Source organism: Carex rostrata, chromosome 17 (assembly GCF_964058835.1).
Source record: "Carex rostrata chromosome 17, lpCarRost1.2, whole genome shotgun sequence".
NCBI classification, from domain to species: Eukaryota; Viridiplantae; Streptophyta; class Magnoliopsida; order Poales; family Cyperaceae; genus Carex; species Carex rostrata.
This window is the reverse complement of record NC_135934.1, coordinates 3,846,828-3,860,145: the sequence shown is the minus strand read 5'-3', so window position 1 is coordinate 3,860,145 and position 13,318 is coordinate 3,846,828. Positions and strand designations below refer to the sequence as shown.

General features: G+C 44.8%; 1 protein-coding gene across 2 annotated transcripts in view; it reads right to left on the bottom strand.

Annotated features, from left to right (window-relative positions):
* LOC144568004 (uncharacterized) overlaps positions 1-13,318 on the bottom strand; it is a 55,442-nt gene that overhangs the window by 4,981 nt on the left and 37,143 nt on the right. For both annotated transcript variants that reach the window (XM_078318219.1, XM_078318218.1), the window contains exons 9-11: positions 7,336-8,512; positions 6,623-6,976; positions 6,008-6,245 (exon numbers count right to left, since the gene is read on the bottom strand). In XM_078318219.1, the coding sequence (XP_078174345.1) occupies positions 6,008-6,245; positions 6,623-6,976; positions 7,336-8,512 (1,769 nt within the window). The remainder of the gene's footprint in view (positions 1-6,007; positions 6,246-6,622; positions 6,977-7,335; positions 8,513-13,318) is intronic.

Here is a 13,318-nt window from a genome sequence, read left to right as displayed (position 1 = left end):
CCCCCCCCCCCCGCCCTTCCATACAAATTTTGTTGAGATTTATGTATGTTTATCGCATTATAGAAATTATAGGAAAATGTAATGCCTATATAGGCTCAAGGGAACAAAGGAATCAATACAATTCATTTTTTGAACCATTTCTTTTTGGTATCAGACCTAGGTTTAACCTCTTTTTCTATTTTTCTTCTTTTTTTCCGAATTTACAGTAGCCGCTCGCGCAATGTAGCAGAGAGACCAGCCACCACCAGTTCCGCTGCCTCCCTGCGTCTCCAACCGCCGTCGCCGGCCCAGATTGGGTCGCCTCCGCCCAGGCAGTGGGGTTGCCGCCTCTGATTGGGTCTGATCGGCCCAGCCGCTACTGGCATGCCTTAGGTCCGATCTGACCTAGATCCGCCCAGAGCTGGCCGTCTGCCTCCTAGCCGGTCCGCTCCACCACCTAGCTGCTCCGGTCCGCCTTCTCTCTCTTCGCCCTGCCTTTCTCTATCTCAGGTCGAGCACTGTAGCTCCGCCTCTCTCCGATCAGCCACCTTCTCTCTTTTCCTTTCTTTCTTTTGAGGCTGTTTTTCTTCTTTTCAGCCACCTTCTAGCCCTTCCAGCCTCTAAAAAGGTAGTTCTTTGCTTGATTTGGCTGGCGTGGGGGGCCTACACCCCACAATACCCGAGATCGGGTTTGGGCTCGTATCTTGATGAGGTAGATCAAGATCGGGTTAAGAAAGAGAAGAAGAAAGGGGGAGATGTTTTAGATCCGTCTTGAGAGTTCAAGATCGGGTCTTTACGAGTGATCGGATCAAGAAAGGGAAGGAAGTCACGTGTGATCTGTGTGATCGAGACTTGGATCCTTTGAGAGATGTCAAGTGGGAGTTCGGAAGGTAAAGGGGCTTTAGAATGCCTGACGGGTGTTGATCCGGAAGTTCTAAAGGTGTTGATTGGTCTCATACAGGGAGCCAGTGTCCAGACTAGTACCTTGGCACGTGATCCACCGCAGGTGAAGTTTGATCTCCAAACTGTGGAGCTTAACCTTGATGGACCGGCCTCATATCTGAGTTGGTCGCGTCGAATCGAGACTGCTCTAGAAGGGAGGAAGCTCAAGAGGTATCTGACAGAGAATGAGCCAGTGAGTGCTACTGCTCAAGTTGAGGAGTGGAGGACCACACATGCTCTGATCTACACCTGGTTGCTCAACTCGATGAAACAATCGATCGCCTCTTCAGTAGATGGCATTCGACTTGTGAAGGACATCTGGGCAAAGCTGAAGAGGACCTATGGTGGGACTGAGAACCACATGAGGGTGTTCCAGATCCAGCAAGAGGTATTGGCTGTGGTGCAGGGTGATAGATCGATTCAGGATTACTCCTTGAATATGGAAAAGCTATGGGTAGAGCTTGATCACTTCTCATAGGGGTTGTGCTGTAGTGATCCAAGCTGCAAGAAGGAGGAGTTCATTCAACATATGAGGACTATGCAATTCCTGGCTCAGCTGAACTCGGCTTTTGATCAGAGGAGATCAGTTCTCCTAGCTCAAACGGAGATCCCTTCGTTGGATGATTGCTGCGATGATGCAGGAGGAGAGTCGCATGGTGATACATGCTGAGCCGAGTGGACCTCCAAGTGCACGATCAGCTTTGGCTGCCTCGAGCTCAGGTATGACAGGTGCCAAGGGGGAGACTCGTAGGTGTTACAACTGCGGGGAAACAGGTCATCTGATCAAGGCTTGTCCTAAGCCACCAAGGGAGAGAGATGCAGGTGGTAGAGGACAGTTTGCGAACCGTGGACGCGGCCGTGTGGGCCGAAGAGGTGGAAGAGGAGGCAACCGGGCAAATCTAATGGTTGCAGAGGAAGAGGAACCTATTGTGGGGTTATCTGAGGAGGATCTGATCATGGAGATAGTCAGGAGAAGGCAGAAAGGAGCAAGTGAGGAGAAGAGTGCAGTCGATGATGCATCCACCACGGGTAACTTTGCTTCTGTTGCTTACTCAGCCACAAGTACTTGTGATACTCTTGCTCTTCACTCTATATCCACCACTAGATCACCAGATTGGATAGTCGATTCTGGTGCATCTCACCATGTGACTGGTGCTGCTAAGGAGTTCTCTTCCTATACTCACCTAGCGGTTCCAGAGAGCATCCAGACAGGCAATGGTACGGCCCAGCCGGTGGTTGGTAAGGGTACAGTGAAATGTACCAACACTTTGACTTTGTCTAATGTTTTGCAAGCTCCTTCTTTTCCTGTGAATCTTCTATCTATAAGTGTCATTATCTCCGAGAGAAGGGGACGGGCAAGGAACTTGGGACTGGCACACTGCATAAAGGCCTGTGGTACATGGATAAAGAGGGTATGGGCTCGGCCCTCTCATCCATTGTTGAGGGAAGTGTGGAATACCTACTGTTGCTCCATCATAGGCGATTGGGTCACTCTTCATTTCCAGTTTTGAGTAGGTTGTATCAGCCTTTATTTGAAAAGGCAAACAAGGAAAAATTAGTGTGTGATGCGTGTGAGTTACGCAAGCATACCAGAAGCTCTTATGCTAGCTTTGGGAGTAGGAGGTCTTGTAGTTTTGATTTGATTTATTCGGATGTATGGGGACTTTGTCCTACAACTACCTTGAATGGATTTAGATACTTTCTATCTTTTATTGATTGTTTTTCTCGTTTAACTTGGCTTTACTTGATGAAAAATAAGAGTGATGTGCTTGCTTGCTTTAAAAATTTCCACAAGATGATTCAGACTCAATACGGTGCAGTTGTGAAGGTATTGAGGTCTGACAACGGGACATAGTACACTAATAAGGCGTTTGGGGAATACTTGTCATCTCAGGGAATACAGCATCAGACCACGTGTCCGTACACACCAGAGCAGAATGGGGTGGCGGAACGGAAGAACAGGCATCTCCTTGAGGTAACTCGGAGTATGATGATTTCGATGAAAGTCCCAAAGTACTTGTGGGGGCAAGCAGTTCTGACAGCAGCATATTTGATCAACAGGATGCCCTCACGGGTATTGGATTGGAGATCTCCAATTGATATGCTGACAGGTAAGAATGGAGATATTATTCCTCTCAAAATTTTTGGGTGTCTGTGTTTTGTACATGACAACAGACCCAATGTGGGAAAACTTGATCCAGGGGCTATGAGGTGTATCTTTGTGGGGTACTCAGCCACTCAAAAAGGGTATGCGTGCTGGAGCCCAGTTAAGAGACGAATGTTTGTGAGTATGGATGTTACTTTTCACGAGCTCGAACCATACTACTCCTCAGAAGCAAAATCACCATTCGAAGACTCGCTCGATAAAGGAGGTATGGGGCAAGAGGGGGAGAGTAGTGGTGATGGTGAGAGGAGGACGGTGAGTGTGGGTGGTATTGAGCCGGAAAAGGAGAAGTCGGCTGTGGTTGAGCCAGAAAAGGAGAATTCGGCTAGAATTGAGACAGAAGTTGAGAGGATTGAGCCCGGGGGTGGTAGAACTCAAGCTCAGGGGGAGTGGAGATATGGTGAAATGTATGTGAGGAGAAAGAACCAGAATGAAGGAACCATGCTTACAGTGCCACCTGTACCAAGTCCCTTGTTCCTGCCTACTCCGACTCTTGAGACACTTTCACCATCCACCTCAGACCCATAATACACAGGTGATATGATTCTTCTCTACTCCTCTCATTCCTCTATCGGTAAGGAGGACTCCTCGCGAGAATACAGGCATTCCTTCTGACCGATATGGTTTTCCACATGACATTGCCAGATTTGTCTCTTACTCACACATATCACCTGTACATGGAGCATTCATTGCATCATTAGACATTGTCTCTATCCCTAAGTGTTGGCAGGTTGCTAAAGGAGATCTGAAGTGGAAAACAGCCATGCTAGAAGAACTCAGTGCCCTTTGCAAGAACAAAACCTGGGAACTAGTGTCACTACCATCAGGCAAGAAGGCTGTTGGATGCAAGTGGGTCTTCACAGTAAAGCAGAATTCAGCTACAAGGCTTGGTTGGTAGCAAAGGGGTACAGTCAGACCTATGACATTGACTATGATGAGACCTTTGCACCAGTGGCGAAGATAAGCACAGTGAGGACACTGATTTCCATGGTAGTGAATGGTGGATGGCAATTACACCAACTCGATGTGAATAATGCATTTCTTCATGGTGATTTGTTGGAGGAGGTGTACATGGAGGTTCCACCAGAGTTTGGCACAAACCAGATAGTGGGTAAGGTGTGCAGACTAAAGAAAGTCACTCTACGGGTTGAAGTAGTCCCCTCGGGTCTGGTTTGATAGGTTCAGGAAAGCTATGGTAGGCATGGGCTATCAGCAAATCAATGCTGATCACACGGTGTTTACTCGACAACATGGTGGTCACATTACTATGCTGGTTGTGTATGTCGATGATATGATCATTACTGGGGATGATGAGGGGGAGATTGCACAGTTGAAAGCAAGATTGGAGAAGGAATTCGAGGTGAAGGATCTGTGACAGGTTAGATACTTTCTTGGGATTGAGGTGGCTCATGAAGCAGGAGGGATTGTTCTATCTTAAAGAAAGTATGTCCTAGACTTGCTCACTAAGACAGGCATGTTGGGGTGCAAGCCTACAGTGTCTCCAAATGATGTAAAGGCCAAGATGAGTGCAGAGGCAGGAGAACAGTTTGATTGTGAGAGGTACCAGAAACTGGTAAGCAGGTTGATCTATTTGGGTCACACTCGTCCTGATATCTCATTTGCAGTGAGTGTGGTGAGCCGTTACATGCATGACCCTAGGAAGGACCATATGGACGCAATGTATCACATTCTGAGGTACCTGAAGAGTGCACCAGGGAAGGGCCTATTTTTCAAAAAGAATGGGCACATGAATATTGAGGGTTATTGTGACTCTGACTGGGCTAGTTGCCAAGATGACAGGAGATCCACATCTGGCTACTGTATGTTTGTAGAGGGCAACTTGATCTCCTGGGAGAGCAAGAAGCAGCCAGTTGTTTCGAGATCGACGACAGAAGCCGAGTACAGGGCTATGGCATTATGAGTTGCCGAGATGCTATGGTTGAAAAGGTTACTGGAAGATCTTAAGGTGAAGCACGAAGGAAAAATGAAATTGTGGTACGATAGCAAGTTAGCAATTAGCATTGCCAACAATCCTGTGCAGCATGACAGAACCAAGCATGTGGAGATAAATAGATTCTTCATAAAGGAAAAACTGGAAATTGGGCTATTGGAGCTGAGTTATATAGCTACTAGAGACCAAGTAGCTGACTGCCTCACTAAAGGACTTAGCTCAATAGATCTAGTTAGGTTATGTGACAAGATGGGCTTGATGGATATTTTTTGCCTATCTTGAGGGGGAGTGTTGAGATTTATGTATGTTTATCACATTATAGAAGTTATAGGAAAATGTAATGCCTATATAGACTCAAGGGAACAAAGAAATCAATACAATTAATTTTTTGAACCATTTTCTTTTAATTTCACTTACCATCATGTACTGTGGGTCCTCATCCAACATTGGTGAGGAATATTGAAATGTGGGGACGGTCAAAAGATGGGAAACCGGTTATTTTTTCTAAACAGTATATGTTCATTAGTATCCATGGTGAGACAGTAAGAGAGAATGGGCGCTAATTGACGCATTCTTTTTCAAAAAAGAAATTAAAATATGCTTAATCAAATTTTCTAAACTGACCTCCAATTCTTTCCAAAAAAAAAAACCCAGAGAAAGCAATGACTTTCTGTATATAATGATCCCGTAGTTAAAATCCTGCCACTGGCCCCGACTTAATATTAAAACTTAAAAATGTTTTTCCTCCAGCCGTTTGACTTTGTTCATTAAGAACTTCTTTGGCTCTCGAGTCAGATATGCTTTTTAGGAATTCCTTGTTGAAGCAGATATTTGAAAATTTAATACTAGTTAGAACTCCTACAAAAAGTGCCAACACTAAATAAGAAAAAAAACAATCTTAAACAACATTGTATCAATGACCATATGAAGTATAAAACAAGACAAAACATCGAAAGAGCTAATATCATTACCTGCTTTTGCATAATTCCCAAGTTTGATATAACAGGCAGCAGCTTTGTCATACTTTTGTATTGTTTCATACAAGTCTGCTGCTTTTTGTAGGGCACTATTAGCCTTTTCCGAGTTTGTGAAAATGTGACGCTCAGCCCTCTCAAATAGTCCTGCTGCTCTTGCCCAAGTTTCATTGTACGCATCTCCAGCTTTCTCAAAGCACATCCTTGCCATCTCAAATTGTCTTTCATTGAAAAGCTACAGATAAAGGAAAACAGTTTTGCAAATAAGAAGTCTGATAGAGTACTTCAAAGTGATCTATACTCTGGGGGAATACAAGAAACAATTTTGACCAAAAGTTTAGTTCGTCACTACAAAATTAATGAAAAACAAGCCTTCAAATCAATTTGGATCTAAGCAAAATAAGTAGCAATATGACATCACTCTCCTTAAGCATCATTAGTGAATTCTAATGGACTAATAGTAAGAAAGAGACGATCAACTATATTATACTTCCATTTCGATACCCAAACAGAGATATATAGAAACAGTTGTTAAATTTTTCAATCTTGAATTATTTATCAATCATTTGACTTGCTTTCATTGACATAAACCAAGCAATAAAATAACCCTACCTTAATGCCACGGACCCGCCATTCATCTGGAGTGCTTGCTGTCCGCATGGCCTCAACAAAATTCATATCCAACTGAGTTCCTTGCACAAGGCACAGCCTCTTCCAATAATCAAACATAGGTTTACCAAATTCCATTGAATTCTCACAAATCCACAACCTTTGTTTTGTTCGAGTTATGGCCACATACAACTGCTTCAGCTCTGAACAAAGAAGATAGTGGCTGGCAACGTCAAACCTAGGATATGCTCTTGTCATGGACGGATCCAATATATCTTCATTTTCCAAATACCCGTAGAGAACTCTCCACTTGTTCTCCATGGGTGATGAACCAAAGAAGTTGTACAACAGGACATCCTGTAGATATAACAAAATGCATAAGAAAATGTTGAACTATAAGCCTTTTTTTAGTAAATCAGGCAACTGCAATAATTAAATGTCCTTAGATCCATACTCTTATAAATTTATTCAGTGCTCAAGTCATATGAAAATAAAAACTTCTAATTTGGAGATCCATAGATTTTAATATGAAGAAATTCCAAGGTTTTGCTATCCACGTATATGATCAGAAATGAAATTTCAGAACTTAATTAGAAGAGTAATATAAATGTTAAAAGAATGATCAATTTCCAAGGAAAGAGAAAATAATTAGTTACTAAAAAATTTGCAAATTAATTAACTATAAATAAGAGAGAAGGAATACATTTTCTTAATACCTGGAATTCGAGGCCTTTGCAATCAATTATTGTCAACACAAGCGCTCGTTTACCAACAATCTCTAGAACTTCCCTCTTGGCAGAGTCGTCACGTACTAATATGACTTGTTCTGCCCCAAATTCAGCTGTCCTTCTACCGAAGCTCTTACTTTCCCCAAAGATTTTAGTGATTGCATTTTCACCATCCCCAGATTCTAGAAGCACTGGGGCATCCCCATAAATTAGGCTGGTTTCGGGATTCAGTTTATCTACAGAAAATGGGAAAAAGTAGTACAACAGATCTATGACACTTTGTGCCAATTTCAAGACCCCAATATGAGTACGAAAATTCTCACACAGCTGAAACATGTCAGACAAACGGGTCTCCTTCTCTTTTCCCTTCAATTTAGACCGAAATTCCTTGTAGAAGAGAGATCTGATGTCTTCAAACCGAAAATCAATCCCTCTTGCTATGGTCTGTGCTGTGTCCCCAGCAAAAACGAATCCATCTCGGAAATTATTACAAATGTACTTGAGCAGTGCTATCTGACTGACTGTCAAGTCCTGCACTTCATCAATATATATAAAATCGACCTTGCAACTCAAGTAACCAGCAGTGTTGAGACGGTCATGCAGGTCGTTGACAAAATCTGACAAATCGAACTCTCTGGCAGCTCGTTTTTTCCTCTCGTATTCCAGAAAAATGCCATATACTCTCTCCCTAATTTCACTGCTCAGTGAAGAGATTTTCTTTTCAGAAAGTAATACATACTGCTCCCTCCCAATGGCACCCTCAATAGAACCAAATTCACCTTTGATATGTGAAATGATTTGCGTAAACACAGTTGAGGCATCCAGATTTTTTGTCAGCTGCTCATTAAAACGAGGCCAGTAGGAACCATAAAACTTATCAAAATCGACCTCCTTTGATTGAATCAAGGACTGTAGGGTGTGGGACTTTGAAACTCCCTGTTCCATTGATACTCCCCAGTCAGAGTAGAATTTATTAAAAAAAGAAGATCCAATTGTTCCATCCAGCATCATAAGGAACTTCCGAAATGTTATAATTAAAGGGTAATGGTCCCGAGTTAAAGCATTGAACTGATCGGGGATATCAGCAAATTCATCTAATTTATCAATGACATCATGCATGGTGACAAGATCTGTAGGACCTGAAAGCTCACCAAAGTTGGCGAATCTAAAAATGAAAAAAAGAAAAGAGTTAAACATGTAATCTATTAAAGACTTCTCTCTCATGCATAGCAAACAAGATTAAGCACAATTATAGAAAGAATGCTGAAACAATATATCTATGTGAAGATTAAAAGAAGAATGCATACTTGAAGAATTTACTCACTGATAAACTTTACCATACACCGCCTAAGAAATATATTAGATGTTGAGATTTATTGTATGTTTTCGGTATTTTGGGTTTTATAGGGTTCTTTTGGTAAAAAAGATTATAGAAAAGTTTAGGAACTTGAATGAAAGATGTAACGCCTATATAGGCTTGTATGAGAACAAAGGAAAATACAATTCATTTTTCCCTAGAAATCAACTTGGTATCAGAGCTGACCTAACCCGGATCGCTACAGTACCGCGCCGCTACAGTATCTGATCGCTACAGTACCGGGTCGCTACAGTACCGCACCGCTCGGTGCTCTCTTCTTCTAAAGTCGGCCGGCCACCAAAGGTAGCTTCTTTGTGTTGATTTGGCCGGCGTGGGGGGCCTCTACCCCACGATACCCGAGAAGCGGGTTTGGATTGAGATTTGATCGGGCTTTGAACTCGAATCTTGATGAGATAGATCAAGATCGGGTCAAGGAGAAGAAGAAGAGAGGGGGAGATAATGTGGATCTCGTCTTGAGGGATCAAGATCGGGTCAAGAAAAAGAAGAAGAAAGGGGGAGATAATATGGATCTCGATCTTAACAGTGTAAGATCGGGTCTAAGAGAGTAATAGGAGGGATTCGGACTCGGATCAATGTCAGAGGAGGAGACTGGCAATGCGTTTGCGAAGGCTTGCGCGAAGCTGCCACCTATCGACATGAGACTCGAAGGGCCAGCTACGTACTTGACTGAGGAGGAGAGTCGGATTAGGCTACAGGCTGGGGCAGCAGGACTTCCAGGGGTGAAGTCAGCACTAGCGGTCTCCAACTCAAGTCACATAGGTAACACAGGGTTTAGAGGCGAGCCTCGACGGTGTTACAGATGCGGTGAGGTAGGTCACCTGAAGCAGGCTTGCCCTAAACCACCAAAGGAGAGAGATACAGGTAGGAGGGGGCAGTCTGAGAACTGTGAACGCGGCCGTGAGGGCCGAAGAGGTGAAAGAGGAGGCAACCGGGCAAATCTGATGGTTGCAAATGAAACGAAAGAAGCTATTGTGGGGTTATCCGAGGAGGATCTGATTTTGGAGATAGTCAGGAGGAGGCAGAAAGGAGCAAGTGAGGGGAAGAGTGTGGTCGCTGACACACTTGCTCTTGCCTCTAAACCCACTACTAGATTACCAGATTGGATAGTAGACTCTGGTGCATCTCGCCATGTGACTGGTGCTGTTAAGGAGTTTTCTTCCTATACTCACCTAGCAGTCCCAGATAGCATTCAGATAGCCAATGGTACTGTCCGGCCCGTGGTTGGTAAGGGTACTGTGAGATGTACCGATTCAGTGACTCTGACAAATGTGTTGCATGCTCCTTCTTTTCCCGTAAACCTGGTGTCCATTAGTGCTATTATTCGTGAGCAGAAATGCATTGTGACCTTTGATATTCCAAAGATGGTCTTTCAGGAGAAGGGGATAGGTCGAATACTTGGAACTGACACATGGCGTGATGGGTTGTGGTACATGGATAGAAAAGGTATGGACACAGCGCTGGCATCTGTGGTCGATAGAGTGGAGGCAGGAGGATCTGGGGTGAGTATGGAGGATGAGTTGCTTCTGATTCATCGACGGATGGGGCACTCTTCCTTCAGCCTACTGGAACATTTGTATCCATCAAAGTATGAGAAAGCTGACAAACAGAAACTTGTGTGTGATGGATGTGAGTTTGGGAAGCACACAAGGAGTTCGTATGCAAGCTCAGGAAGTAGGAGTTCTCATGCCTTTGATCTGGTACACTCGGATGTGTGGGGGCCTTGCTCAACAACTTCGATAAATGGGTATAGATTTTTTGTGACTTTCATCGATTGTTATTCTCGTGTCACATGGTTGTACTTGATGAAAAACAAGAATGATGTACTTGCTTGCTTCAAGGATTTCCATAAGGCGGCTCAGACTCAGTTCGGTGCTGTGGTGAAGGCACTGAGATCCGATAATGGGACCGAATATACAAACAAGGCATTCGAGGAGTATTTGTCAGTTCATGGGATACATCATCAGACCACGTGCCCTTACACACCAGCACAAAATGGAGTGGCGGAGAGGAAGAATAGACACTTGTTGGAGGTAGCCCGGTGCATGATGACCTCCATGAATGTTCCGAAACATTTGTGGGGACAAGCAGTCATGACAGCCGCACAATTGATCAACAGAATGCCATCTAGAGTGTTGGACTGGCAGACTCCGTGTGTGATGTTGAAAGGAGATAATGGGGGTATTATTTCTCCAAAGGTATTTGGCTGTGTGTGCTTTGTGAAAGACAACAGACCAACAGTGGGAAAGTTGGATCCCAGAGCAGTGAAATGCATCTTTGTGGGTTACTCTGGTACTCAAAAGGGTTATGTGTGCTGGAGTCCAGTAGAGAGGAGATTGTTTGTGAGTATGGATGTTACATTTCGTGAGCTCGAACCTTACTACTCCTCAGAGACTACATCACCCTTTGGAGACTCGCTCGATACAAGAGGTATGAGGCGAGAGGGGGAGAGTAGTAGTGATGGTGAGAGGAGGATGGTGAGTGTGAGTGGTATTCCTTGCCCACTGATGGATTCGACTAGGATTGAGCCGGAAAAGCAGGATTCGGCTAGGGTTGAGTCGGAAAATGAGGATTCGGCCAGGGTTGAGCCGCAAAGGGAGGATTCGGCTATGGGTGAGCCGGAAGTTGAGAGAAATGAGCCCGAAGGTGGTAGCACTCAGGCTCAAGGGGAGTCGAGATACCGTGAGGTGTATGTGAGGAGAAATAAGCAGAGTGAGGGAGTCGTGCCTACAGTGCCACCTGTGCCAAGTCCCTTGTCCATGCCTACTTCGACTCCTGCGGCACTTACACCATCCACCTCAGATTCAGAGTACTCAGGTGATATAATTCCTCTTGATTCTCCTCCCACTCCCATGTCATTGAGACGGACCTCTCGGTCCAATGCGGGACATCCTCCTGATCGCTATGGTTTTCCACATGACATTGCCCAATTTCTCTCTTACTCTACCATATCACCAGCACATGGAGCATTTATTGCATCGTTGGACTCTGTTATTTTACCCAAGTGTTGGCAGGTTGCTAAGGAGGATCCAAAGTGGAAAGCAGCCATGCTAGAAGAGCTCGAGGCTCTCGCTAAGAACAAAACCTGGAAGCTTGTGTCACTACCACCAGACAAGAAGGCAGTTGGATGCAAGTGGGTATTTACTGTGAAGCAAAGCCCAGAGGGTCGTGTTGAGCGTTACAAGGCCCGATTGGTGGCGAAGGGGTACAGTCAGACTTATGGTATCGACTATGATGAGACCTTTGCATCCGTGGCGAAGATGAGCACAGTACGGACACTTGTTTCCTTAGCAGCGAATGGGGGGTGGAAGTTGCACCAGCTCGATGTGAAGAATGCCTTCCTTCACGGTGATTTGTTGGAGGAGGTATACATGGAGGTCCCACCGGGTTTTGGCACAAAACAAACGGAGGGTAAGGTGTGCAGGCTCAAGAAATCTCTTTATGGGCTGAAGCAGTCCCCTCGGGCCTGGTTTGATAGATTCAGGATGGCTATGGTAGGCATGGGCTATCAGCAAATCAATGCCGACCACACGGTGTTCTTTCGACAACATGGTGGTCACATTACTATGCTGGCTGTGTATGTCGACGATATGATCATTACCGGGGATGATGAGGGGGAGATTGCACAATTGAAGACAAAATTGGGGAAGGAATTAGAGGTAAAAGATCTGGGACAACTTAGGTACTTCCTTGGGATTGAGGTGGCTCGCGGAGTAGAGGGGATTGTTCTATCTCAAAGGAAGTATGTCCTGGACTTGCTCAGTGAGACAGGCATGTTAGGGTGCAGGCCTGCAGTTTCTCCAATTGATGTGAAGGCCAAGATGAGTGCAGAGGCAGGAGAACAGGTTGATCGTGAAAGGTACCAGAGACTGGTAGGCAGATTGATCTATTTGGGTCACACTCGTCCTGATATCTCATTTGCAGTAAGCGTGGTGAGCTGCTACATGCATAACCCTAGGAAGGGCCATATGGACGCAGTGTATCATATCCTAAGGTACCTGAAGAGTGCACCGGGGAAGGGCTTGATCTTCAGGCAGAATGGGCACATGAACATTGAGGGTTATTGTGACTCTGACTGGGCTAGTTGCCAAGATGACAGGAGGTCCACATCTGGCTACTGCATGTTTGTAGGGGGCAACCTGGTCTCCTGGAGGAGCAAGAAGCAGCCGGTTGTTGCGAGATCGACGGCAGAAGCTGAGTACAGGGCTATGGCATTGGGAGTTGCCGAGATGCTGTGGCTGAAGAGGTTACTGGAAGATCTCAAGGTAAATCACAGAGCCAAAATGAAGTTGTGGTGTGATAGCAAATCAGCGATCAGCATTGCCAACAATCCTGTGCAGCATGACAGAACCAAGCATGTGGAGATCGATAGGTTCTTCATAAAGGAAAAGCTGGAAAGTGGACTATTGGAGCTGAGCCATGTAGCTACGGGAGATCAAGTAGCTGACTGCCTCACCAAAGGACTTAGCTCGATAGATCTAGCTAGGTTATGTGACAAGATGGGCTTGATGGATATCTTTTGCCCATCTTGAGGGGGAGTGTTGAGATTTATTGTATGTTTTCGGTATTTTGGGTTTTATAGGGTTCTTTTGGTAA